General features: G+C 42.8%; 1 protein-coding gene across 6 annotated transcripts in view; it reads left to right on the plus strand.

Moving 5' to 3' along the window:
• Nucleotides 1-26,514, plus strand: part of znf385d (zinc finger protein 385D) — a 159,397-nt gene that overhangs the window by 97,095 nt on the left and 35,788 nt on the right. For all 6 annotated transcript variants that reach the window (XM_054780688.1, XM_054780685.1, XM_054780689.1 and 3 more), the window contains exons 3-4: nt 21,430-21,537; nt 25,932-26,100. In XM_054780688.1, the coding sequence (XP_054636663.1) occupies nt 21,430-21,537; nt 25,932-26,100 (277 nt within the window). The remainder of the gene's footprint in view (nt 1-21,429; nt 21,538-25,931; nt 26,101-26,514) is intronic.

The following is a 26,514-nucleotide window of genomic DNA, read 5'->3' on the forward strand; positions in this document are numbered from 1 at the left end:
ATGATGTACTTGTATGATTGATACCTAATAAGGTGTTTCTTTTAAGAGAAAATGTAGAGAAAACGTTATAATAACTTTTTTTTAGTAAACTCATATGGAGGTTATGTAAATGCTGAATTACTTTGTGGAACATTCTGTCACTTGGCCAAAGGCACCGGGAGAGGAGAAACCTGATATTGGAACTGGAAATGTTTTGTCATACGTCGCATAGCGGGGGGGGGGGTTTAGGGTGAGGTAGATGTCATTGGGTGTCGCCGGTCTTTGGTTCAGACTCATGGTGGAGTTGGAGAGGGAAGAAAAGAGAGAGAAAAGAAAGTGAGCCGTGACGATCCTGTCAGGATAAAGTTCCATCTCGCATTGGATGGAGTCATAGAGGAGAGCAGCTTGCGTGGAATTGAACCTTTTGGAGTGTAATGAAAGAGAAGCTTGAAAAGGGGGCAGCAGCTTTCTGGTTAACACACAAAGTTTGCACGTGCGTGCGCGTGTGTGTGTGTGTGTGTGCGCGCGCGTGTGTGTGTCTCTCAAGGCCTGGAAATAGGATCTGTCTCAACCCCCAGCCCACATTTGTCTTAGAGAAACAATACAAAGTCCATTTCCCCCTGCAGAGTAATCAGGAGTGTGATTTATTGATTGTGCACGCTGACGTGCATGCTGGGAAATTGCTTTGGAGTGTCGCACGCACACACACACACACACACACGCACGCACGTACACGCACACGGACCTCCATCACAGTCCATTTGGGTGTGGACCCGCCATCACTAAGCGAGTGTTGGCGTTTGTGCTGAATAGTTGATCAGGAAGTTATCACTCACTTCTGGCTGGTGTTTGTTTTTGTCATTCATTGAAAGACGGATTATTCATTATTTATTGAACAATATGTTTATTATTGTGCTTGTTGCTTGCAGTGGTGTGCAATTTTCTGTTTTTCTCATTTTTACAAATATTTTTCATTTTCATTCTCTTTTATTAAATGTTTTATTATTTAAAAAAATAGTAATAATATAATAAAATGTATATTCAAAATTTAAATTCAAAATTAAATTTCTTGTATGTATTTTTATTTTATTTTATTTTATGTTTTTATTATTTTAAAATAAAATAATCAAAATAATATAATTACATTTATATTACTTTTAATAATAATTGTAGTTACATTGATAATAACTTTTTTCAAAATCACACTAATAATGTATAATTACATTTATATTACTTTTTATATTACTTTTACTTTTTTAATCATGTATAATTACATTTATATTACTTTTTATATTACTTTTACTTTTTTAATCATGTATAGTTACATTTCAGGCCCTGTTTGTTCCAAAAGCCAAACAATATTGTTGGTCATGCTGTGGAATAAAAAAGTACATTCAACAATACCTTGCTTGCATTATTTTGAATGCGTTACAGAGCAATTTCATAACCATATTTAATTCCACAAATTCATGTTTGTAACAAACGCTTATTATTATTATTATTTAAAAAAACAAAACAACAGCAAAAGAAGATCGGAAGCCAAAAAAGGTGGATGGGGACATCCCTAATTTATATCTATTTTTAATCATCCATCCATCCATCCATTTTCTATACCGCTTATCCTCGTTAGGGTCGCGGGGGCATGCTGGAGCCCATCCCAGCTGCCTTCGGGTGAAAGGCGGGGTACACCCTGGACTGGTGGCCAGCCAATCGAAGGGCACATTTTTAATCATAACAAAGTAAAAAAAAAAAAAAAAGATAAACTAAATAGAATTTGGATTTTAAAAATAATGATAAAAAATATAAAAAAGGAAAATTGCAGACCACTGCACACGAGAGAAGCGCAATAACAAGCATCCAACAATAAAGTAGAAATGCTGTACGTCTCTGACAGGGACGATCGCAAGAATCCTGCTCTCCAGTGTAAACTTCACCTCAATATTTCTTGAAACGAGAAATATTAGAAAGTCTTTCCACGAAATGACATCATGTCAATCATCATTGAAAAAATGTTTTGCTTATATTATTTGGATTCAGATTAAATTGGACGTTACATCACAGCTTCTTACACGTAGCAAGTTACGTAACAATAGTGGTACCTCGGTTTTTCTTGACGAAAACCTAAAACGTACGAAAACCGCTGAGAATGTAAATCCATTTAGTCTGTTCCATACACTCCACAATATAAACTAAAAATACATTTTATAGAAAGTAATTATAGTTGTACATGCAGAAAACAATGTCAAATCATCATGAATAACAAATTAAATGAACATTTAACATCATTTTTACTGTTACGGAGACCCTTTTTGGTAAAGACGGCAAGTAGCGGAGAAGGATGCGAGGAGGGGAGGCCATCTTTCTTCGTCGCGATGAGTTCTTTATTTAATTCGAGAGGGATTTTTTAGACCCCATGGCGGGTTATTTGCAGCTGACCTGTCAGCAATGCGTGGGTGCTTTGTTTGGGCACTCGATTCCGTGGAACCATTGGAGGGCAAACGGACTACTTTGGCCGTACGATAACTGAGGCGGTAAGCAAAAAATTTTGGGGGAAAATATTTGCTGAAAACCGAATCATAGGAAACGTGGTAGTGTGTGGTTTTGCTCCGTGTTATTCTTCCATCTGGACCTTGCAGCCCTCCGCGTCCTGATCACATGGTGCTCATGTGACCACTTTGATGGTTTACAAGACTCACATGTTTTCACTGAATCATCACTGGCGCATTCCTACCTGATTCCCTAATCCCATCCTTCGCTTTACCAGGGCAGAAAATAGACCCATCATCCGCCCCCTCCTTTTGTTCTTGACGTGAGCAGAGGACGGCGCCGAGCAGCAGACGCTGATCAAATGAAAAGAACAAAGCGCCGTTGTTTTGTTCCTCCGACTGCAACCGGTGGAGTCCCTTTAAGTGGCGTTCCTCCAGGAAGCTGGCGAGCGCTCATGACAGCAGAGAGCGATCAAAGGTGGCGTGATGCGAGGGGGGGCACTGCCATGCCGCCAGCTGTCTTTGCACCTGTTCTCATCTCGCCGTGCGGCTTCTTAACCCCTTCACCGGCCACCGGAGAGTCTCGTCTTGATGCGCTCTCCCTTGATGGCGTTTCCCGTTCCTTCCTCGCTGCTGCCAGCTCAGCACAGATGATGATGATGATGATGATGATGAAAAGCCACGTCTAACCCTCCAGTACGATGGACCTCCATCACACTAACATCTCCCGCAGCTCCTTTGGAGCGTTTATGTCTCATTTATTTGAATTGGATTGGATACGTAATTTTAGGGATGCAAATGTACCCTAGTTTGATATCAAACAATCACCACGAAAGTTCAGGTAGGACCCGATGTTGTAATTGTCCCATTGTGAGTGTTGCCTGAGTGATGGTCTGCTTCTACTTATTAGACGGTGGTGGAGATACAGTATGTCGGCTTCCACGGCCCGTCTGCTCATCCTGCAGCACAAGACGACTCTTTCCCGTCCGTTCATTTATTTGGATAGATTCGGTGCTACCTGTTCACCCTCGCTCATGAACACATTACACTTGACCCATCAATACATTCCAGATGGAAGAAGAAGTCCTCAATGATTCCCATAAGAAATCATGTCAATCCAATTCATCCGTTCCAGGAAGCCAACATGCTAACACAAAACATGTTTTTATACTTTTACACTTAAAGATTGACATGCATCAAACTATTTCAAATGCTGACTGAAAGGGATAAATGAACATTTCAGGTTACTTTTACCGTCTTTGAAGACGTGACTGTCAACACGGACACCACCTTCCTGTTTTGCCATGAGTTATTTCTTGAATTCAGTAGTGTTTCTCACCTCAAGTATCTGCTATTCTTTTCATCACGGCTGCAAAATAACCCAAAATGGAGTCAAAGAAAGTTGCAAGTAATCCTCATTCGGGTCGTGGGGGTATGCTGGAGCCTATCCCAGCTGACTTTGGGCGAGAGGCGGGGTACACCCTGGGCTGGTCTCCAGCCAATCGCAGGGCACATATAGACAAACAAGCATTCATACACCTGTGGACAATTTACAGTCGCCAAGGAACCTAACATGCATGTTTTTTGGAATGTGGGAGGAAACCCACACACGCACGGGGAGAACGCGCAAACTCCACACAGCGATGTCCAACGGAGATTTGAACCCAGATCTTCCAGATCTCCTGACAGCGTGGCCAACATGCTAACCAAGAGGCCACAGTGCGGCCCATAGCATCATTTTGATCAAGAAAGTGAGAAACACTTTTGAATTGAAGAAGTAACTCTTAGCAAAACAGGAAGGTGGTGTCCGTGTTGATCTCGCCGCCACATCGTGTCTTTGGCAACAACACGTCTTCAATTAAAGCTAATCTTAAATGTTCATTTATATGTATTTTTATGTGTTTTGCATTTTTTTATGCAGTTAAAACCACAATTGGAAAACTATAACAATTGTTTTGTGTTAACATTTTCGAGCTAAGTTGGCAAAGTACTACAGACAGACAGTACTACAGTACAGTACTACAGTACTACAGCGCACCTGTCATAGACGAGTGACGGAGCTGACTTCCTGTTTCCTTGCATTAGCAAGCTAGTAGGCTGCTAACATGGAGGTTTTGTGATAAAAATAGATCAAGAGCACAGTTGCACTCAAGCAGTGTATTCATAACACGGCAACACACACACCAGAAAATGTACGCAAACTGATGCAAAATTTTCATGTCAGTTTTTGTCATGAACCAAAAAATGCGGGAGCACATGCTAACCGAGGTTACTGTGCATGTGCAGTACCTTGTCGTTCCAACTCCGTCCAGTCGATGGCATCGTAACTCTGCTTCCTAACGCACCTCGTAGGCACCTGGTTTGCCAGAGAATAAGGGAGGGATCAGTGTTGCCAACTTAGCGACGATTCAAACCCTCTAGATTCTGCTCGATTCTGTTTCTAAAAAAAAACACCGGGGCACTTTTGTAAACTGGAACATAAAAGGATGTATTGCTCTTCTCTATGAGCAGCCCCGTCTTGCTTGTGACTTAAAAAAAACAAACACAAGAATAAGCGACAGAAGAAGCTCATTTGTATTTCTAAACATTTGTTTTGCTGATGGTTTTTTTCACTTTTTGTCTCCCACACCGTCCATAAAAATGACAGGCACATCGTAACTCTGCTTCTGAACATGCCTCATCTACACCTGGTCTGCCAGGGAATAAGAAGACGTAGCAGGAGGGATTAGTGTTGCTGACTCAGCGAGGATTCAGCCCAGTCTTGATTGTGTTTTTCAAAAAAAGTGACAGGTGAAAAATCGGGTGATTTTTTTTTTGTTTCGGCCCTTTTGGAGACTCAAACATGAAAGCATGTATCGCTCTTCTCAACTAGCGGCTCCGTCTTGCTTGTGTCATAACCCCCCCCCCCCACACACACACACAAGAATAAGCTCTTTTGTATTTCTGTGTTTCTTTTTTGCTGATGTTTTTTTTCTTTCAATTTTGTCTGCCACAGCATCCAAAAAAAAAAACATGCACATGCATCATCTAGATGCGCCCCCCCAGAGAAACACTGCCGCGTGTAGAAGACAACAACGTCCTAAATGTTGCGGTTTGGGTTGAGTCTTTGGTAGGAGTGGGACGAAGGACTAAGGGGAGGAGTTAAGGTCATCAGCGTTGCACCGAGGCGTGAAAGAGAGCAGGGATAAAAACCCTAAAGAGCCAAAGGATGGAAAACACGCATGCAAAATAGCGCCAATGTTTTCGTGGAAACCAAACAACAGACACGAGGTTTCTGTAGCAAAAGTGAGATCGTTCGAACTCCAAAAGATTTACAACCTGTGAGGTTTCCAACCAACAACTTCAGGAATCTGTTGCCCGGGCGACGTGGAGATGAAGTCCCAACTCTGCTGATAACGGTAATGGCTTCAAGCTGTCTGCTTGGATTTGATCAGCTTGTGGGAGGAGCAACACCTTCTCCGTTTTAGCTTGTTCCACTTTTTTCTTTCTATCTTCTCTTGACTTGAAATGTTCACCCTGCTAACCAGCGCTTCTCAATCGAACCATGTTAGCGTTGCTCGTCCAGGCTATAAATATTCATCTCCAGCCCCCAAAGATGACGTTTACAATCACCCGTGACCCAAACCACAAAAATACAGCAGCAGTTGCCATAACGTGAACATTTAACCATGAAAGAGCACAAACTCTTGAGTGCAGACTACATGAAGCATACATAATCAAATTTGTCTGGGCGTGCTACCAATTTCCCTTTGGGGAATGAATAAAGTCTTATCGCTCCACCTCACCTCAAACTTGTATGCGAAACAGTGTGAGCTCTCTCCACTGCACTTACTGCCGTCTGGGCACCGTGCATGTGATTATCCAGAGTGCAACATCTGTGCTCCTGCAATGTTTCACTGCCGTGCACACCCCAAGCCCTCTATTTAAAAAGCAAAGCCGTCCCCGAAGGAGAATTAAGCCCGGGGACAAAGTTGACCGAGGACATCCGAGTGACTGACGGGCTCCCTGGACAGAGCTGTCATTTGGAGGCGGCCCGGGGGGTCCCTCGGCTCCACCGGTCGTCGTCGTGTTTGTCTACTTCCTGGTCCGCCATAAATCTTTCATGCCGCTCAGCTCTTAGAAAGAGATGCCCTGCAGTTGGAAGAAACCAAGCTGACGACGTGCAACGACTCGTCTCTGAAATGCAGCTGATTATGAGGCGAATGTACGGCGCATCAGACCCTGTCTTCATCAAAGGAAGTCCAGACAGACAAAAAAGGCATCGTTTTATTTTTATTAGCTCAAGGTTTTACTCTGCAATCACTCGCCAGCTTTTGAGTCACTGTTTTTACAGTCATTGGACGTGCTTACCGGTCAGGATGTTATTCTGTATGTACGTGACCTGCCCGGTCCAGCCAGCCCTGTGCCCCGCAACCGGGCTTCAACCAGGGTTTGCAGATTGGTAGTCAACTTGATTTCCAGCGCGACTCTTAAGGTGTCAGGGAATGAGGTTAACAACGTCAGTACGGTACATGGTGCACCGGCTGGCATCTGTTGCATGTAAATGTGATTGGCATTTATTTTGATCATTTGTTTTTATTTTTACGCACATATTTTCATAAACATGCATTTTTCCCCAAAATGTAACGCAATAATTACTTCCCCTGATAAGTAATTACATCTATGAAGGAGTTATTCCATTACTGATTCACAAATCACAAACACCCTCCCGCCCCCCCATGAAAGACATGAAAGATAATCCCTCGCCATGTTGCGCTTCGAATTTCACGGATTCTCCCGATCACGGTTTTTCAAAATGTATTCATTCATAAATCATCACTGTTTTGTGGTTGAATACGGCCTATTGTTAGCGGAAAAAATATCCACATTTACGCATATGTTACGTATTTTTTGCCTAAATTAAGCATTTTCAAGCATAAAAATGGTAAAATGAAGTAAAATGCAAATACACTCGGTCCCCAACTTACGAACACAATTGGTTCCAGACGACCGTTCTTAAGTGGAATTGTTCTTAAGTAGGGGAAAAGGTAATATTAGCAATGATATAGGTACTACATGTACGTGTATACATATACAGTATATGTGTATGTATGTAAATATGAGTTTGGATGCAGTAGTAATATTAAACCAGGATAATGAATGAAAAAAACAATAATAAAAGTGATATAATAATACGTAATGATAAATGTTATTTACCTTTGAAGAGGAGTGGTCCAGCATACGTCGTTGTGGAGGAGGAGGAGGAGTTATTGAAATAATATGAGAGTAAAGGCGAGTGTAGGGGTGTTATTTCATGTCTAGAGGGCTCTAATAAAGTTAAAAAATGTATCTAGAAGGTTGTAAACAGGTTTTCTATGCTCTAACTACGAACATATTCCATTTATAAATAAGGAGTCATACTTCCCAAAATTCACTTATCACAGTTGGGTCTGGAACCAATTAGATGCCAAAAATGAGGGATTACTGTAATCCCTATGATTACCGTAAATACCCGTATATGACTAGAAAGCGCAGAGCTTCTTACTTCACAAACCATCGGAATCGTTTGCATCGTTCAAGACTTACGGTGATTTAAAAACAGCATTGCTAATTCTGTTGCTGGCTACAGCTTCATTGTTTAAGGTACAAACAAACAAACTGGGAAGTAGATTGAAAAGGATAATGGGTCGTAGTTTTCCCACCCCTTATCTATCATATTTCTTAAGCAAAGACATTTATTAATTTATTTATTGATTTATGACTTTAGTGTCACCAATTTGTAGACGTTTGACAAACATAAATATTTCCAGTATAGTTGACATGTGTGAAAGAGTGAGGTAGGCCGGTTAGGATTCTTGTTGTTGTTCACAATCGATATCGTATCAACGTTGGACGTCCATCTTCCCCTGGAAAAGGACAGTATGCTCGCCCTCATTGGAAGTGGAAGCCAGGAAGCTTCTTTGAGGAACACGCATTTCTTTGTTAACCTTCATCGTTTGCATGTGGCTCGTGCTTTGTTTCTCGTCTGAGGACATCGATTTTTGGAAATCCAATAGACGTCCGCGCAGCTCCTCTCTCATTACTGTGCCAGCAGCCTTGTTTGAGATTCATGATGGAATATTATGGGAAGATAAATCGTTTAATCTTAGTTTTCATTGAACGCCGTCACGGCGAGGCACCTCCGACCTCGCACCCTCCCCCTCACGAGCCGCATGGTAGCATGATGGATTAGAAATTAGCCTAGAAGGGAATTTTTGCAAAAACACAATCGAACTCCATCCACTGGCGTTTGGGTGGGCCAAGAGATGAGGATTTATAAGGGAGATGACTTTGCCTCTCCTGACGTTGCACTTCTGCACTGAGAGGCAAACACTTGAGTAAACTCCATGTCAAGGTGGATTTTTAAAGCTGCTCTTGCACTTTTTCATCAGCGGTGGGAGGGCAGGACGACCACACGCAGCAGCTTTCATGTCCTGAGTGTCAATCACAAGGGCATTTATTGGTGACATACACATGCTACTTCCTGCTTGCAACGAAGACTGCAACTAAGTGTTTTTTCAGGAACTAACGCAAATAAACCAGTTGACTGATGGGAAGGAGCTCATTGGTCAATTAAAGGAGTGATAAGCCAGGATCCGATTGGCTAATTAGAAAAGTGAAAAGCCAGGATCCGATTGGCTAATTAGAAAGTGAAAAGCCAGGATTCGATTGACTAATTAGAAAAGTGAAAAGCCAGGAGCCGAGTGGCTAATTAGAAAGTGAAAAGCCAGGATCCGTTGACTAATTAGAAAGTGAAAAGCCAGGAGCCGAGTGGCTAATTAGAAAGTGAAAAGCCAGGAGCCGAGTGGCTAATTAGAAAGTGAAAAGCCAGGAGCCGATTGGCTAATTAGAAAGTGAAAAGCCAGGATCCGATTGGCTAATTAGAAAAGTGAAAAGCCAGGAGCCGATTGACTAATTAGAAAAATGAAAAGCCAGGAGCCGATTGACTAATTAGAAAAGTGAAAAGCCAGGAGCCGATTGGCTAATTAGAAAGTGAAAAGCCAGGATTCGATTGACTAATTAGAAAAGTGAAAAGCCAGGAGCCGAGTGGCTAATTAGAAAGTGAAAAGCCAGGATCCGTTGACTAATTAGAAAGTGAAAAGCCAGGAGCCGAGTGGCTAATTAGAAAGTGAAAAGCCAGGAGCCGAGTGGCTAATTAGAAAGTGAAAAGCCAGGAGCCGATTGGCTAATTAGAAAGTGAAAAGCCAGGATCCGATTGGCTAATTAGAAAAGTGAAAAGCCAGGAGCCGATTGACTAATTAGAAAAGTGAAAAGCCAGGAGCCGATTGACTAATTAGAAAAGTGAAAAGCCAGGAGCCGATTGACTAATTAGAAAAGTGAAAAGCCAGGAGCCGATTGACTAATTAGAAAAGTGAAAAGCCAGGAGCCGATTGGCTAATTAGAAAGTGAAAAGCCAGGATTCGATTGACTAATTAGAAAAGTGAAAAGCCAGGAGCCGAGTGGCTAATTAGAAAGTGAAAAGCCAGGATCCGTTGACTAATTAGAAAGTGAAAAGCCAGGAGCCGAGTGGCTAATTAGAAAGTGAAAAGCCAGGAGCCGAGTGGCTAATTAGAAAGTGAAAAGCCAGGAGCCGATTGGCTAATTAGAAAGTGAAAAGCCAGGATCCGATTGGCTAATTAGAAAAGTGAAAAGCCAGGAGCCGATTGACTAATTAGAAAAGTGAAAAGCCAGGAGCCGATTGGCTAATTAGAAAGTGAAAAGCCAGGATTCGATTGACTAATTAGAAAAGTGAAAAGCCAGGAGCCGAGTGGCTAATTAGAAAGTGAAAAGCCAGGATCCGTTGACTAATTAGAAAGTGAAAAGCCAGGAGCCGAGTGGCTAATTAGAAAGTGAAAAGCCAGGAGCCGATTGGCTAATTAGAAAGTGAAAAGCCAGGATCCGATTGGCTAATTAGAAAAGTGAAAAGCCAGGAGCCGATTGACTAATTAGAAAAGTGAAAAGCCAGGAGCCGATTGGCTAATTAGAAAGTGAAAAGCCAGGATTCGATTGACTAATTAGAAAAGTGAAAAGCCAGGAGCCGATTGACTAATTAGAAAAGTGAAAAGCCAGGAGCCGATTGACTAATTAGAAAAGTGAAAAGCCAGGAGCCGAGTGGCTAATTAGAAAGTGAAAAGCCAGGAGCCAACAGGAGATGACAACGCTACCGTTGGATTCTGCAGCACAAATCACGTTAGATCTAAGTGACCTGCTAACACTGAATGGAAATGTACAAAAGCAGAAACAGGAACAGCCTCAAGAAGAGATTCTCTGAGATCCATGATGAAGTCATAAACTACTTTAAATACTGTACAAGTACTGTGCAAGGATACCAACGCACTACAAGATGATACCAAGGCACTACAGGATGATATTATGCGTGCTGCTCTTTCGGACGTTAAAAACACTACGGAAGAAAAAAGAGTGCTATGCAATGATATCAAGGAACGTTGTGATCTTCACAGGGCTCCGAAGTACACCCAGGTCAAATGCCAGGGCGGTCCAGAACATGAAAAATGAAATGGATGTTGCTTCAACAAAGCAACACATCGCCAGTTTCCTACAGTCAAAGGAGGTGGATGTAGATATCGACACCGTCGATACTTGCATCCCACTGCCCGGCAGAAAGAGCACCACATAGTTAAGTTCACCTGTAGGGGACTCAAAACCGCACTGCTGAAACAGGGAAAGAGAGTTGAAAGATGCAGGTCTACCTGCAAGGTCTACATCAATGAGCAGCTGACAAAACGCAACGCTGGCATTGCCAAGAAAGCAAGAGACTGGAGGAAGCAGGGAAAGATACAAAATACTTGGAGCACCAAATCTACGCCAAGCTAAATGGTGGACCAGGATATCAACAATTTGGATAAATATGAATTATTAGAATAATGTAAATAGTGCATGTTGAAAACAGGAAGTGAACAAATGTATTAGCAATTGATGTGAAACAAAGACGGGGTAGGATTAAATAAGCTTTGCTTCTTCCTACTCCTTTTTGGACATGGGGAATCGTGAAATGCAACATGAAGCATTTCAATGTAAACCGTATGCATGTTCGAAATAAATGAAACTATCTCCAATAGCGTAGTTATCTTTTGGCTCCTTCTGTTACAGTGCACACTGCCGAATGCACAAATTGACGTTCGCCACACGGTGGTGGGACTAAGACGTGTTTTTTCTTTTTCTGAATGCTGGTGTTGTTATTTTTCGCGTGTCCGTTGTGTCCGTTGCGTCCGTTGCGTCCGTTGCGTCCGCTATGTCCGTGCTTATTCAATACTGATAAAAGCCACAGCGTCCATAAGTAGGACAAAGCTATTTCAGGGCTATTTTAGGAGCAGTCTGGAGGTGCTCTGTTATCTCACTTCTAATAAATTACACCTCTCAGCAGCACCCATAGGCCTCGCGGGGCCGCTTGTCACGTGCACGCCGCCCCGCGGTGAACTCTTCCTGGTAAATGTGCATGTGAGCAGGTCGCACAGGCCAGGGTGATATACAGGCTGAGAAAGAATCCAAATAAATCTTTAATCACAGCAATGACGGCGTGATGACTGAGTGTCAGCCCAGAGCCAACAGAAGTCCACTGTGGCACTTTTGCGGCAGGACCAGGTGCGGCTGGAGCTGGCGGCGCTCCGCTCCTCTCTTTCATGGCTCGGAGCGGGGATGGCCGGCCAGGCGGCCAAATGGCCTGGAGGGGGTTCAATATTTCATCCTGATGGAACCCGCTGCTCGGAGAGGGTCAGTGGGGAAGTGCAGAAAGAACATTGGTACCCGCTGGAAAACAAGGATGCAGAATTGAATATAAAGACAGGAAGTGAATACGCCTCACTAAAACATCCATTTGGCCAATTCAGCATCTATTTTCAGTACCTTCACTCATCACTTTATCATCACAAGTAGCTTTACTTGTACAAGACACACAACCTGCAGCGCTCCATCATTCACTTTGTAGCGGTATTGAAGCCACAGACACTTTCATAAAGTCTCATTGCTGGGAGAAAATGGACCTTTTTCTCTCAAAAATCCAAAGTACACAAGGTCCTTCATCTACGTACGACTGCATTGTCGAGTTTTTGTTTAAGTCGGAACTAACGTCGGAACTAACGTCGGAACTGCGTAAATAACAGTACAGTAATTCCTCCCCGCTTTCTGCTTCAAATTTCGCAGCTTCATTCTATCAGGATTTTAAAAAAATATATATTAATTAATCATGCATATGTAAGCTAATGTATTATAATAATAATTATAGTCATATGTTTGCTAAATTAAGCATTTTCAAGCATGAAATGGCTAAATGAAGTAAAGTACAAATATAAGGCATTCAGAAGACTCATGTGGTAATATGTAGTTTTCTACACTGGTCACTAGGTGTCAGTGATGTTACATTGATGGGACAATAGCCGCCGCAGGAAGTACTGTACAGAGCAGGAAGTGAAAAAAGAACAACAACAAGGAATTCTCCCAATGCTAACATGTGTGAGTCTATGTAATGTCTTATTTTCTCTTATTATGTCTACTATATTGGGTAATACAAGCGGAACGGTGACTATGGGATGTTATTTTATATTGTTGTTGTGTTATATTCTATGCTCTTATATTCTATGCTCTAACGATGAAAATATGTGATTTATGAACAAGGAATCCCACTTTGCGGAAATTCACTCATCACCGTCGGGGTCTGGAGCCAATTAACCGCAATAAAGGAGGGATTACTGCAGAGCTAATTCACACACTGTACACGGAACACATGCAGGACATATGAAATACAGTAGTAACAAGATGAAATGAAATAGTACTAAAAAAAGAGAACATCTCCTTACCTTTACCCCTGTGGTCATCTTGCACACTGAAAGGTGCGTTGCAAAAGAGGGAGACAGTCTTAGTGGGAGCAGGACGTCTCAATTATGAGAACACTACACTGCTTAGTTATCACTGTCCATTTCATAGGAGCAGATAATGCCACATGTTCAAGGATACCATCTTTATCTTTTATGATGCCTGCGGCGTTTCAGCGACTCGATCCGGGAATGCAGCCAATGTTTCATGATGTCTAATTTCACTTCATTTGTCACTTACACTTTCCCTTTCTTTGACGCACTGCAGTCAGAAGCGTCACGCTTGGGGAGACATCATGAAGGGAGTCAAGTTAGCTTAAAACAAACGTGAAAGTGACGTTGTCCTTCCTCAGGGTTGGCTATGTATTCTTCTCCACGTACACGGAGCTAGTTTTCTATTTCTTTTCGTATGCCGTTGTTAATTTATGGGAGTGCATCGTAACCACAAAAGGTCAAAACACAAGGTCGAGGTCAGCATTAAAATAGAACATTAAAATCTCTTCACAACTGCATGTTGGCCTCACAATCAGGAACTCGAGGTTTGGACATGTCTGTGTGGACTTTGTTAATGTTATGTTCATTGGAGACTCTAAGTTGTCCACAGGTGGGAATGTGAGTGGGAATGGTTGTTTGTTTACACCTGTCCTGTGATTGGCTGGCGACCAGTGCAGGGCGTACCCTGCCTCTTGCCAGAAGTCAGCTAAGGTAGACTCCAGCTCATCCATGACCCAAGTGAGAACAAGCGCTATAGAAAATGACAGACAGAACTGCTTCTAGTTGTTGTTTTTGGGGGGGGGGGTTTGTACAACTGAAAGTAGTGACGAGTTTTCAGGAAAGATGACTTTCTACAGGATCTTGAAGCATGTTTATTTGTTCGAGGTCACCGATGTTGGACCGGTTTTAGTTCTTCCACTGCAAATTCATCCAAGCATGGCATTATGGACCTTGTTTTGAAAAGGGTCTTCCCCAGCGTATTCGTACATGGCTATTGGTGCAACATCACGTGCAAGAACAAAGTCGAGCGTCTGGGAAAGCAAGCCTGTTGCCCCTTCATGCCCGTTGAGTCGTGGTCATATTCTACATAAAAGACCAGATCATTGAGTCGGAATCATCCACCAGCACATTTCAAATGAGTTCTTTTCATTTTGTCCATGTCATACCTGGAAGACCCAACCCCCCAGATCTGACTTGCTAATCCAGTGACAGCAGCTCCTGATGTACTAAGCACGCGGGTCAGGCACTGGAGGTAATTAGCGGACACCTACGGCGAGGATTACTTGTGACAGGCAATTCATCCCACTTTGGCCAATAGCAAGCCAGGCCGGCGGCGCTGAGCAAAACGCTCGGACCGCACCGGCAGAACCCTCCACTCCTCCGCTGCTTTGATAGATATGTGAATTTATTTCAAACATATTCTATTTGTAATGAAAGGGAGCCAAGACGGGAGCGTGTCCAAGAAGCTGTTAAATACCACGTCTCTTAGTCATAGACCCATACGACTTACTCTATTGCAGTGGTTCGCAATTATTTTCTGTCATGCCCCCCCCCCAATTTTAAATACTATTGAGAAACTGATATCTATTTATTTATCCGTGCTGTACAGACCAAACTCAAAACTGAAACCAGGAAAATGCAACAAAATGGAGAACTGTGAGATACAAGCGTATTCAAGAGTCAAACTGCATGTTGAGTACAATAAATTTGTACACGTTGGCAGGTCTGCAGTAACAATGAAAGTACTCTCCGCCTCTCACGCACAAAACTAATTGATGTTTCAGAAAGCAAGCAACAAAACTCAAGACAAATTCACATTTCAGAAAAGACATTGACAGTGAAAGCGATGTTTCAGAAAACAGTGAAAGAGATTCACATTTCAGAAAACAAATTTAAAAAACATTGAAAGAAGTGAACATTTTGGAAATCACATTAGCACAAATGAAACACAAGAACATTTCAGAAAACACAAAGTAAAATAGAAAACACACTGACAGTGAAGCAAATGACATTTCAGAAAACACATGAACAAAACATGAAACACATGAACAGAAAGTGAAACAAACTGACATTTCAGAAAACATACTGACAAGTCTAAACAGATTAACATTTCAGAAAACACACGAACAAAACTCAACACAAATGAAGAGAAAGTGAAACAAATTGATATTTCAGAAAAGATGTTAACTAAAGTCTAAACGGATGAACATTGGAGAAAACACATGAACACAAAGTTGCGTTTCAGAAAACACATGCATGAACAGAAAGTGAAACACATTGACATTTCAGACAGCATGATAACAAACGTGTAAAAGACGACAAAAATGACAATCCCGCCCAGCGGGAAGGGAATATACCAAAGCCTGTATTGACAGAAATGGAGATCAGTAACGGTGCATGTTGTTGAAATGATTAGCTCTAAGCGTGTGAGTATGCATGGTGTGTTGCATAAAGACATGAAATGCTCTGGTTGATCATAGACAGTCAAACAGCAGTCAGCGGGTTTTGTTACTTTGTCTTCTGAAATGTTGTGTTTTGCACTCCCCGGCCACCATCATTTGGAGCCTTGGAGGTTTCAATTTGATTAGCAACTTATAAAATCCAACCCGAGTAATATTAATGGGGCTACAAAGAAAATCTAGTTTAAAGAAGAAAAGCTGAGGCTTCTCTTGGTGAGGTATCATCAAAATGTGTTTGAGTGTTTGTTGTATTAGAATCAAATGGGCGCTGGCAAACACACAAATGATAAAAGTCCATAGCAATAAAGCAAACAGCAGAAATGAAAGATTGGTGGTTAATGTTCAGTTGTTTTAGGCTCAGTAAGACATATTGATTCTTCAGACAGGCCAATTGAACAAAATGTCAAGTAATTGATTCTCCGGCTTTTTGCTGGGTGTTTTAAAGGTGGCTCGTTTTTTTTTTTTTTATCGTCACGCTGAAGAGCGGCGCTGCGCCTCGGGCGCCTCCACCGCAAAGATCACTGTTTGTTTTGTCCTTCTCATCAGTCGTCTCCTGTAAAAGTCAGACGGTGTCGTCGGCTCGTGGCGGCTCATCACTGTCTCGTCCTGTCACTTTATCCCGCGGCGTCTGCGAGCGTCAGACCTTCAGACGGACGGGCCTTCTGTGGGCTGTCACATGACATCCGCCAAATGAGGCCGCTTAGCTCCATCGCTGTCAGCATCCTGCCATGGTCTCCCCTGACGGCCGCACGTCTGCTAGAATCAGACGTGCTGGAGGAGACGACCTCGGGCGGCGGCGAGCAGAGATTTGATTTAGATGATAAGATGGACGGAAGAAAGTATCCAGACATTTCCTTCTACCTGTAGGCACGCACCAGACAATTCATTAGGTACACCTGAGATCCATTAAAGAGCTGTCTCAAAACATCTGCATGTAATAAGATAAATAGAAGGGCACTCAGGCGAGCGCAAACCTCCCACAAGCATCATAAACAATAGCCAGCAACATTTTATTACGCTTCTACGTGTACTTTTATGAGCAGGTCCATTTTTCATTTGACACCACTTTCCTTCTGCTCAGTGATGACGTACAGTATTTGCATCATGTTTGAAGTCATGGCTGAGTAACATTTGAGATTCAACCAGGGGTGTCCAAACCTTTTCCATGAAGACCACTTACAAAAAAATTGAAGGACGTGGGGGAACACTTTCATACATTTTGTACATTCAAGATGCTAACAGCAGTGCATTGCAGGTCAGTACAGTGGATCCCTGCAGAGATGCTTATTTTTAGTCAAATTATAATCATTTTGCTATTTAAATGGTGTATTAATAATGTATTAAATTAATTAATTAATTAATCAATTGATTAAATTAAATACAAAAATTATATATATACTGTATATATATATATATATATATATATATATATATATATTCTTTTTTTATTTTTTTATTTTTTATTTATTTTTTGGTTTTTTTACTTTTTTTTTTTATCCAAAAATACAGTAGGTAATTTTTTTGCAAAAGACAAAAAAAATGATTGTGGACTTCAGGATGCATAGACAGGCCCACACCCCCCTTCTCATAAACGGACTGTGGCCACAATCAGCATCCTGGATACCCACATCTCCGAGGATCTCTCCTGGACCCAAAACATCACGGCCCCAGTGAAGATGGCCCAGCTGCATTTTCACTTCTTGTGTGTCCTCAAGAAGAACCTCTGCCCTCTGGCCTCCCTGGACGACATATCCAGATCCTTCTGCAGCAATAAAATCAACCATGACAGGAGACCCCACCCACCACCTGTTTGACCTGCTGCCCTCTGGAAGACGCTTCAGGTCAACCAAGTCCCAGACGAGCAGAGTAACAAACATTTCATCCCCTGGGCCAAAAGACCGCAAACACACGACATGTTTATTTTTGACAAACGGCCTGATCCTAACTTTAGAAAACCTGTGTAAAATACTCCCGTTTTGTAGTACCTTTGTCACATCTGAAATGGGATGAGGTAAGGACCCTTCTTCTTAGTGTAATGAAACCCATTTTAATCAGTGACATCTTCACATTTGCTTCAGAAGTGACTTCTAGGAGTTTTAGCCAGAAAATCCCAGAATGCTAAGAGATTAAAGTATTTTGAATGATGTCCTTTTAACTGCCTGTATTTTTATAAAGTGACAGTTTTGCTGTGCCAAACGTTGCAATGACTATTCTAGTCTGTTACTACTTGTAATAGCAAACAATGCAGGCGCTTTCTTTGAAAAAACAGCACCATCTTCAGGATCTGTTGGTCACTGCTCCATTTGGGCCCAGTTACCAATCACCAAATGTAAAATGGCAGAAGACAATCCAAGTCCATTCACATTGTAAAGGTGAAGTTTTTATTTCATTGATAAAGGTAAGTTCTTATTTAACTGTGCAAAATGCAATGGGTTCCTCCAGTTCATGAAAAGTGCATATGTAGTTCTTTGTGTTATCGTGCTAGCGAAGAGAGCTGGAAACCACCTGGGGTAAAAATAAGGTACAGTGGTATTTCGGTGTTTGTCATCAATACCCTCCAAAGGGATTCTTGGTTCGGGCACTCCGTTACGCGGACTGATACGTGCACAAACTGACTAGTTTTTCCGTGCAAATGTTCGGCTGTAGGAAAACTGAGACAGTATGACAACCGAGACATATTTTCATTAAAAAAATCGGGTCATATGAAAACCTAGGTAGGTACAGTTATCCCTTGTGTAAATGGTCCCAGACCCTACCGTGATAAGTGAATTTCCACAAAGTAAGATTCCTTATTTACAAATGGAATATTTTCTTAATTAGAGCATAGAAAAGCTGTTTACAGCCTTCTAAATGCGGTTTTTAACATTATTAGAGCCCTTTCAACATGAAGTAACACCACACGTCACCTTTACTCTCCTATTACGCAAGATAGTAGACATAATAAGAGAAAATAAGACATAACACCTTCTTTTAACATTATGAGAGCCCTCTAGACATGAATTAACACCCTCACCTTTACATTACATCATTTAAGACATAAATAAGACTCATGCTGTGTGTGTTGCTGTACATGTGTTCTGGTGCTAGGGGAGCTCAGTTGGGGGGGCGGGGGGGACAGTGGACAGGAAGTGGTGTTGGGGGTTCGGAGTTAGCTTGGCGTGTTACGGCTGCAACAGTAGCCCATGTTAGGGATTATTGCGGCTGTTATGAGATGATTGAAAGCTGCAATAAAAGCCTGTTGTTTCTGCGATCAAGTCTGGTGCTTGTGTGTCTCACCCAACAGTACAGTAACATCACTGACACCTAGTGACCTGTGTAGAATACTACATTCCAGCAACTCATACAGCAAAAACAAAAAAAATCTGACCCCTGAGGCGTGTGACAGAAAATAATCCAGAACCACTGACGTAGGATGACGTTTGTTTCCCTTGACAGAATTCCGCAAAAACAACTACTTGTATGTGATTGCAGCTTCTTAGCGTTCCCCCTGCCTGGGGCTGCACGGAGGGGGTGATTGACAGGTCTGAGCGCCACAGAGCGAGTGCTCTGCACAGTGCTCCTATCTTCCCTCCCGTGCGATACGAGTGCTGTACTATCACACAGGAAGTGATTAGGCAGATTAGACTGTTGAGTGATGCTGCAGACAAGCGAGCGTTACGGGATGCTGTGTGACGCATACGGGGGTTCAGACGGGATTATGCCAGCGCGTCGCTTCGTTTGTCCCAGCGGTGGCGGAGGCTGTTTCGTCGCCTGCAGGCGTGTCCCGCGTGCAGCTCAGTGGGTGGCTGATGGCAACCAAAACACTTTCCCCACTCTGCAGATGAGCCCTGAACACACCATGAAGGAATGAAATGGTACATGACGGGACAGAGAGGGGGGCAGGTTGGGAATGCTGCACTGCATTGTGGGTAAATTAGCAACTCTCGCCAAGAAGAATAAATCCTCTGTTCAATCCTCTGATGACAGATGTTTCCATGACTTGGTTCTGATGCTGCTGCCGTGTCTCCAGGCCTCATGTAAGCGCGCTTGAGAGAATATTAGAAAAAACAAAAAAACACACATTTGGAGGCCAGCGCGTGCTTCTCACAACAGGTCATCCCTTCTGTCACGGCCCAGATGTTTTTACTGGCGCTCCAGTTTCCCAGCGTGCTGAGCTGCGTCTGGTTCCGTGCTGCCAACACGCCCCGCCAACTCCATGTGTCACACAGCCACTCCCCTTTCAAAATTGTTGGGTGCGAGCTGCAGTTGTGTAACGCCAACAACCTGGTCTTGTGAATAAAGCTTTGACATGCGGTTCGCTGGTTTTCACTGTACTGAGAGGCACAACTCCAATCATTTCAAGGCACTTTTTAGATGTGGACGTAGATGGACTAACTGACAGGGTGGAGTGGGGTTCTTCAAGGCTTTGTACTGGAGCCCCAGCTTTTCAGAATACATTTCTTAGCTAGATGGCTAGCTACAGTGCATATGTGTTAAATGTCCTCCTCCGCTGGTACATAAGCAGCAGCTGTCGAAACCACTCGACATCCCGACTCTTTCCGCAACATGAATATGAATGAGTCCGCCCAGTCAGAACTCATTTAAGCGTTTCATCTGTTTGTCGAAACCCTCGCCGGCTGCACCTGTTGGGTGCAACTGGACGCCTTTCAGAATGCATCATTAAAGAATCAGAGTACATGGATGGATATACAGTATGTATGAAACTCCATCAGCCATCGGCAGCAAATTCTGAAAGTTGTGTCCACGTGTCTACTTGCAGGGAGGTGTGCCTTATGTGTTACGTCCTTTTCACCCAGGGATACGTCTGGATCCCATCTGGATGTGACTATTTACTAATTCAACACTGCACGGACGCAATTTATTTTCCACCTGTGAAAAACATAATCCTAGGAGTGTTCTCGTGTGGACAGGGCCAGAGGTGTTTTTGGGGGGGCCAACACAAGCTAACTACTCGCAGTGTAACTGCAATCCCTTGCCACTTTGTGCTTTGAATTTTGTGGCTTTCACTTCAAAATATATTCACTGATGAACCTTAGTGTTTTATGGTCGAACACAGCATATTGCTAGTCAAAGAAGACACATATTTAATGGTGACTATAGGGGTGACTAGAGGGTTATAATAATGTTAAAAACCATATTTAGAAGGTCTGAAACAGGTTTTCTATGCTCTAACTCTGAAAATATTCCATGTATAAGCAAGGAATCCTCTTTCCCGGGAATGCGGTAAACACGGGGATTACTGTAATGTAACACATCTGGTCCACCCCTGCACACAAGCAGTTGTGCCAACGAGGGACCACCTGATGAGAGTCGAGAGCGCCAGCCATCGAGCCAAAAGCCCCAGCTGTCAACTCAATGTCCAGCGTGACTCTTAAGGCATCAGGGAGCGAGGTGTACCAGCGTCTTTTCGCACAGCTGCACCAGATGGCATCCATTACATCAATAAGTCCAGGCTTCTTGTGTTTGAATGTGCTGATTTGTCAGAACATCGTCCACACTGTGGTTGGTTCTGTCCAGTCTGTGGACTTTTGAGTATTTGGGTCCAACCACAAGGGAACCTGTCGATGCATAACCTGTTATATCTTCTGGCACTGTGAAGTCTGATCCACAGAATGCTGCAGTTAACCCCCACCCACTATTGTGTCTCCCCTGCTTGTCCTCCAGATGGACCCGGTCCAGAAGGCTGTCCTCCATCACACCCTGGGCCTCCCGTCCGCTGCCAAGAGGAAGCACGTCTCCTGCAGCGTCTGCCAGCTGAGGTTTAACTCGCAGGTTAGCATAACATGACACATAAACGGACACGGTTTTTTTGTTCGTTTGTCTACGACGTGATTTCCCATTTTTTCCTACCGTGTAAAAGGATGATGTCAGCATCTTAAAGGCGTTCTAGCCTGCTCATTTCAGAACTGGTCAAGTACAATCCACAGAACCACTGGGTCTAGGTTGTGAGGACCATCAGTCCACATGTTCAAACGGACTTGAGCCAGAACATTCTTTGTTAGTCATAAAAAGTGTGTGTGTGTGTGTGTGTGTGTGTGTGTGTGTTGTGGCTGCTGTTGTTGATCAATAAAACATTTGAATAGAATTAGTTGTACTTTGGGGCTGTACATTTTAAATCAGGCCATATCAATCGCACAAGAAAGTGATGTGTAAGCACAAGCGCTCAGTGCATACAACTCTTCATGTTGAATATTTATTCTCCATTCATGTTTTTTAAACCGCTAACTCAGCGCTTTTCCAAAAGGCAGGTTTCTGCAACTTGTAGTGCTGTTGTGTTGCTGTCGCATTACAGTGCGACTCCCAACGATGCATGCGTGTCAAACGCCGTATTTTGCCCTCCTTTCCTTTTTCTACGTTTCATGTTACGATACAGTACTTTGACAATGAGCTCGGAGCCCTATGGGGCTTTTATTGCCAGATAGCGTCTACTTGGAAGTTAGATTACGTTACTGTGTGCGGTAATAAAACAAGCGAAACATCACACTGCGGGTGGCAATGGTGACGGCATCCACGCTTGAGAGACAGCAATCCGCGGGGAGAAATATTTGTCTTTATTTTCCAGAAAATTTCCCGTATTTTCAAATGCAAATGTTGACAGATGTGCAATGATGCAACCTGCTAACAATTAAATAGCTGAATAGTTTTTTTCAGAGCAGAAGTTGCACTTTTTTTCCATAGTGAAAGTGGGGTAGTGATTGTTTTTTGGTGACACCTAGTGGCCGCAATAATTCATCGAGTTGAGCTTGCGATGCAGTTCGGCACACAAAAAATGCGGAGCACAGCTCATGCGTTTTATTACGGAGTTCTTTGTAATACGCTTCTGCATCGGAGACTGCGTCTGTAAGTAATGTGCAACTATAATGATCTGACACCTGTGTGCATGGACAAATGTGGTATTTTAGACAGCAATGTTGTTCAATTAGGACACTTATGTCTAGCTTGGAGATTGTAGCTGCTGTATCAACCACTGACTAACTAAATACACGCATATGATTTTCAGTCTATTTCAATGCATTTGTGAATACAAAACTAAAGGCTTGGTGTCTACACATCCAGGTGTCACTCCTAAAAAAATAATAAAAAATAAATAAAACCATCCTAAATAAAGTACGTAACTGCGGCTCGTAGATGTTTTATTCCCTCTTCATCATGCTTTTTTTGACTGATGTGACTTATACTCCGGAAAATTATCATTTTCATAAAATACAAAAAAAGACGCAATTTTAAAAAATGAAAAAAAATAAAAATAAACTTTGTATTTGATCATTATTTATTTGTATGTTTGAATTTGCGAGACTGTGTTCGGTCGGACGTGACAACAATGCATCGTGGCTAAACGTACCGCCTCCAGCACGCATTGTCAACTTTGAAATGAGTCGGATTGCTGCGCTGGTCTGGCAAAAATGTGTAGCACCGTTAAAAAGCTTCTTTCTTTCACGCTTGGCAATTGAAGGCTTGCTGGTGTCGCCATGGCAACGTGGGTCCAAGAGTTACTGCCAGGGGAGGTGAAAGAGAAACTTTTCTGGCATGAAATGAGCTATTATATGATTACAATGTGTTTATTCTCATTGTACCCCGAGGGCTCGTGCTCCTATCAGACCCCCCCTTTGGAGCGCCTCCACCGGGGGTGAATGCGGGTGTTTTTATGTGCATTAAGCAGCTATGTTGTGCAAGAACTAAACATGCCCCCACTAGTCTCCAGCATAACTACTCACCCCCAGGCCGTCTGTGAGTGCTTAGTTGACACTTTTGGTGGACGTTATCGATATAAACTTTATAAAGAGCCCCTCCCATTTCTTAAGTACACGCACAGATAATGTAACCGTGATCATGCGATGTCTGCTAAAAAAAACTAATTCTGTCTTTTGAGTCCTCCGTGTGCCACCTTTGACTCCCCTTCATCCTTCACCGCTGGGATGAAAGTGAAATGAGTGCCAGCGTGGCATTAAGCACTTATCAGTCTCTGCAGCGTGCACCCACACAATGGACGTTCTAAACAAGTTTGACTGAGTGGCGTTTTTTTGGCTCATTCAGAAAGACTGATGAGAGAATTCCACACTTTAATGACCTTTGCCGAAAAGAGTGATGGATACATTCCTGACTTGATATGCAATGAAACCCTTTCCACACCCTCCAAATGTAATGGCAAAGCATTTCATGACTCAGCGAACACACCCAAGATAGATCAAGGCATGGATGGATGAATGGATGGATGCTCAGACAGACGTACAGCTAGATGAACGAATAGACCGAGTGTGACAAACATGCAAAAAAATAAGAAATCAGGTAGGGGGCAACACTTTTTTACACTGCTGTAAATGCTTCAGATCATCATACAAATAAACAAATAAACAAATAAATATAAAAAAAAATACTAGTCAATGACAACACAACTCAACACAAAATGCAGTTTTTAAGTGAAACCTTTTATTATGAAGGGAGAATAAAATCCAAAGCTACATGTCCCTGTGTGAAAACGTGATGGCCCCCTAAAGCTAATAAGTGGTTGGCCCCCCTTAGCAGCAACAACTGCAATCAAGCGTTTGTGATAACTTGCAATGAGTCTCTTCCAGCGCTCAGGAGTAATTTTGCACAATTGTTGTCATTCAGCCACATTGGAGGCTTTTCCTTTTTAAGGTCATGCCACAGCATCTCAATAGGATTCAGGTCAGGACTTGGACTAGACCACTCCAAAGTCTTCATCCATTCAGAGGTGGACTTGCTGGTGTGTTTTGGATCATTGTCCTGCTGCAGAACCCAAGTTGCTTTCAGCTTGAGGTCACCAACATTCTCCTTCAGCACAATTCATGCTTCCATTCATCACAGCAAGTCTTCCAGGTCCTGAAGACCATCACACTACCACCACCATATTTTACTGTTGCTATGATGTTCTTTTTCTGAAATGTGGTGTTACTTTTACGCCAGATGTAATGGGACACACACCTTCCAAAAAGTTCAACTTTTGTTTCGTCAGACCACAGAGTATTTTCCCAAAGGTCTTGGGGATCATCAAGATGTTTTCTGGTAAAATTGAGACGAGCCTTAATGTTGTTTTTGTTCAGCAGTGGTTTTGGTCTTGGAACTCTGCCATGCAGGCCGTTTTTGCCCAGTGTCTTTCTTATGGTGGAGTCATGAACACTGACCTTAACTGAGGCAAGTGAGGCCTGCAGTTCTTTGGATGTTGTTGTGGGGTCTTTTGTGACCTCTCGGATGAGTCGTCGCTGTGCTCTTGGGGTCATTTTGGTTGGCTGGTCACTCCTGGGAAGGTTCACCAGTGTTCCATGTTTTGGCCATTTATGGATGATGGCTCTCACTGTGGTTTGCTAGAGTCCCGAAGCTTTACAAATGGCTTTATAACCTTTTCCACACTGATAGATCTCAATTCATCTCAGTTGAATTATGTTTTAACGGGTGGGCAATCACTTTTTCACACAGGGCCACGTAGCTTTGGGTTTTTTTTCTCCCTTAATAATCCAAAGTTTCATTTAAAAACTGCATTTTGTTTTGCATATTTAAAGATGTTTGATGATCACAAGTGTGACAAACATAAAGAAAAATAAGAAATCAGGAAGGGGGTAAACTTTTTCCCACCACTGCAGGTGAACGGACGGACGAATGGATGCACGGATACAGTAGCTGATGAATGGATGGACGGATAGACGGATGAATAGATGGAAGTTTTTATAAAGTTTTTGCCAACTACTAGTCCTACCAACCACTAAACACTGTATTAAACCTTGGCAGAGGTAATGAATACCTCTCTGACAGTGTCATCCAAAAGCGAGGATTATTATTTTAGAATTTTTGCTCCAGCGCTTGTATTGTATTGTTACCTCCAGGCAAAACATGGTGGAAATATTGGACTGGCTTAGGTCTCGACATTCATTGATGAAGGCTAATAAAATAATAGTGTGATTTACAAGTGAATAAGTCCACCAGTGGGTGAAAAAAGAAGAAAAATGGCAGCTGAAATGACCCAATAAATCATCCTGTAAGATTTGCTCAAAGCTGGCAGCGAGAAAATCAAATGTTAGCATTTTTTTGGCGGGACTAATTAGCTTTAAGCTGCTTCATTGCCTCCGCACTCGTCTAGTTTTCATGTTTCATTTCATCCTGGTCCCCGCACGAGGCGACTCAATCAAGCCTGCTGTTTGTTCTCCTGGCAGAGTCAAGCCCTGGCCCACTACAAGGGGACCAAGCACGCCAAGAAGTTAAAAGCCCTGGACACTCCCAAAAGCAAGCCGAAAGGCTCAGCGGTCGCCAAGGAGACGGGCGGCCAGGAGGCTGCCGCGGGCGTCAACAGCTCGCAGGTCGCCGGCAGTGCCGACAGGAAAGGTTGGTTCAGAATGCTCCACTTTTTTGTTAGCGTTTTAGCTCAGCTGCGCACACAGCATGTGGAAGTTGGACCAAAAACCATTCGACCGGATCACGGGCGCTTTCTGCTGCTGTTCCAAAAGCTAGCAGGCGAGTTCGCTGGCTGGATTTGGAGCCGCAGGAAGGATGAAGATGAGCAGTCAGTCATCGCATCCATTCTCATAGCTTCTCACAGCCTTAAAGCAACAATATTTAGTCATTGAAGCTAGCGTAGGGTGATCATTTTCATTAGCGACTCTCAGCCCAGCAATGAGATACTCAAATGATACTCAGTGTTTACTCAAGGATGCCTTGTAATTTCAATACATTTAAAGTATGCCTCCTCTCTATGCGTGTTACGATAATACCATCTATGATCAAAGATGCATATTCCGA

The sequence above is a fragment of the Dunckerocampus dactyliophorus genome, chromosome 7 (assembly GCF_027744805.1).
Source record: "Dunckerocampus dactyliophorus isolate RoL2022-P2 chromosome 7, RoL_Ddac_1.1, whole genome shotgun sequence".
Lineage (NCBI taxonomy): Eukaryota > Metazoa > Chordata > Actinopteri > Syngnathiformes > Syngnathidae > Dunckerocampus > Dunckerocampus dactyliophorus.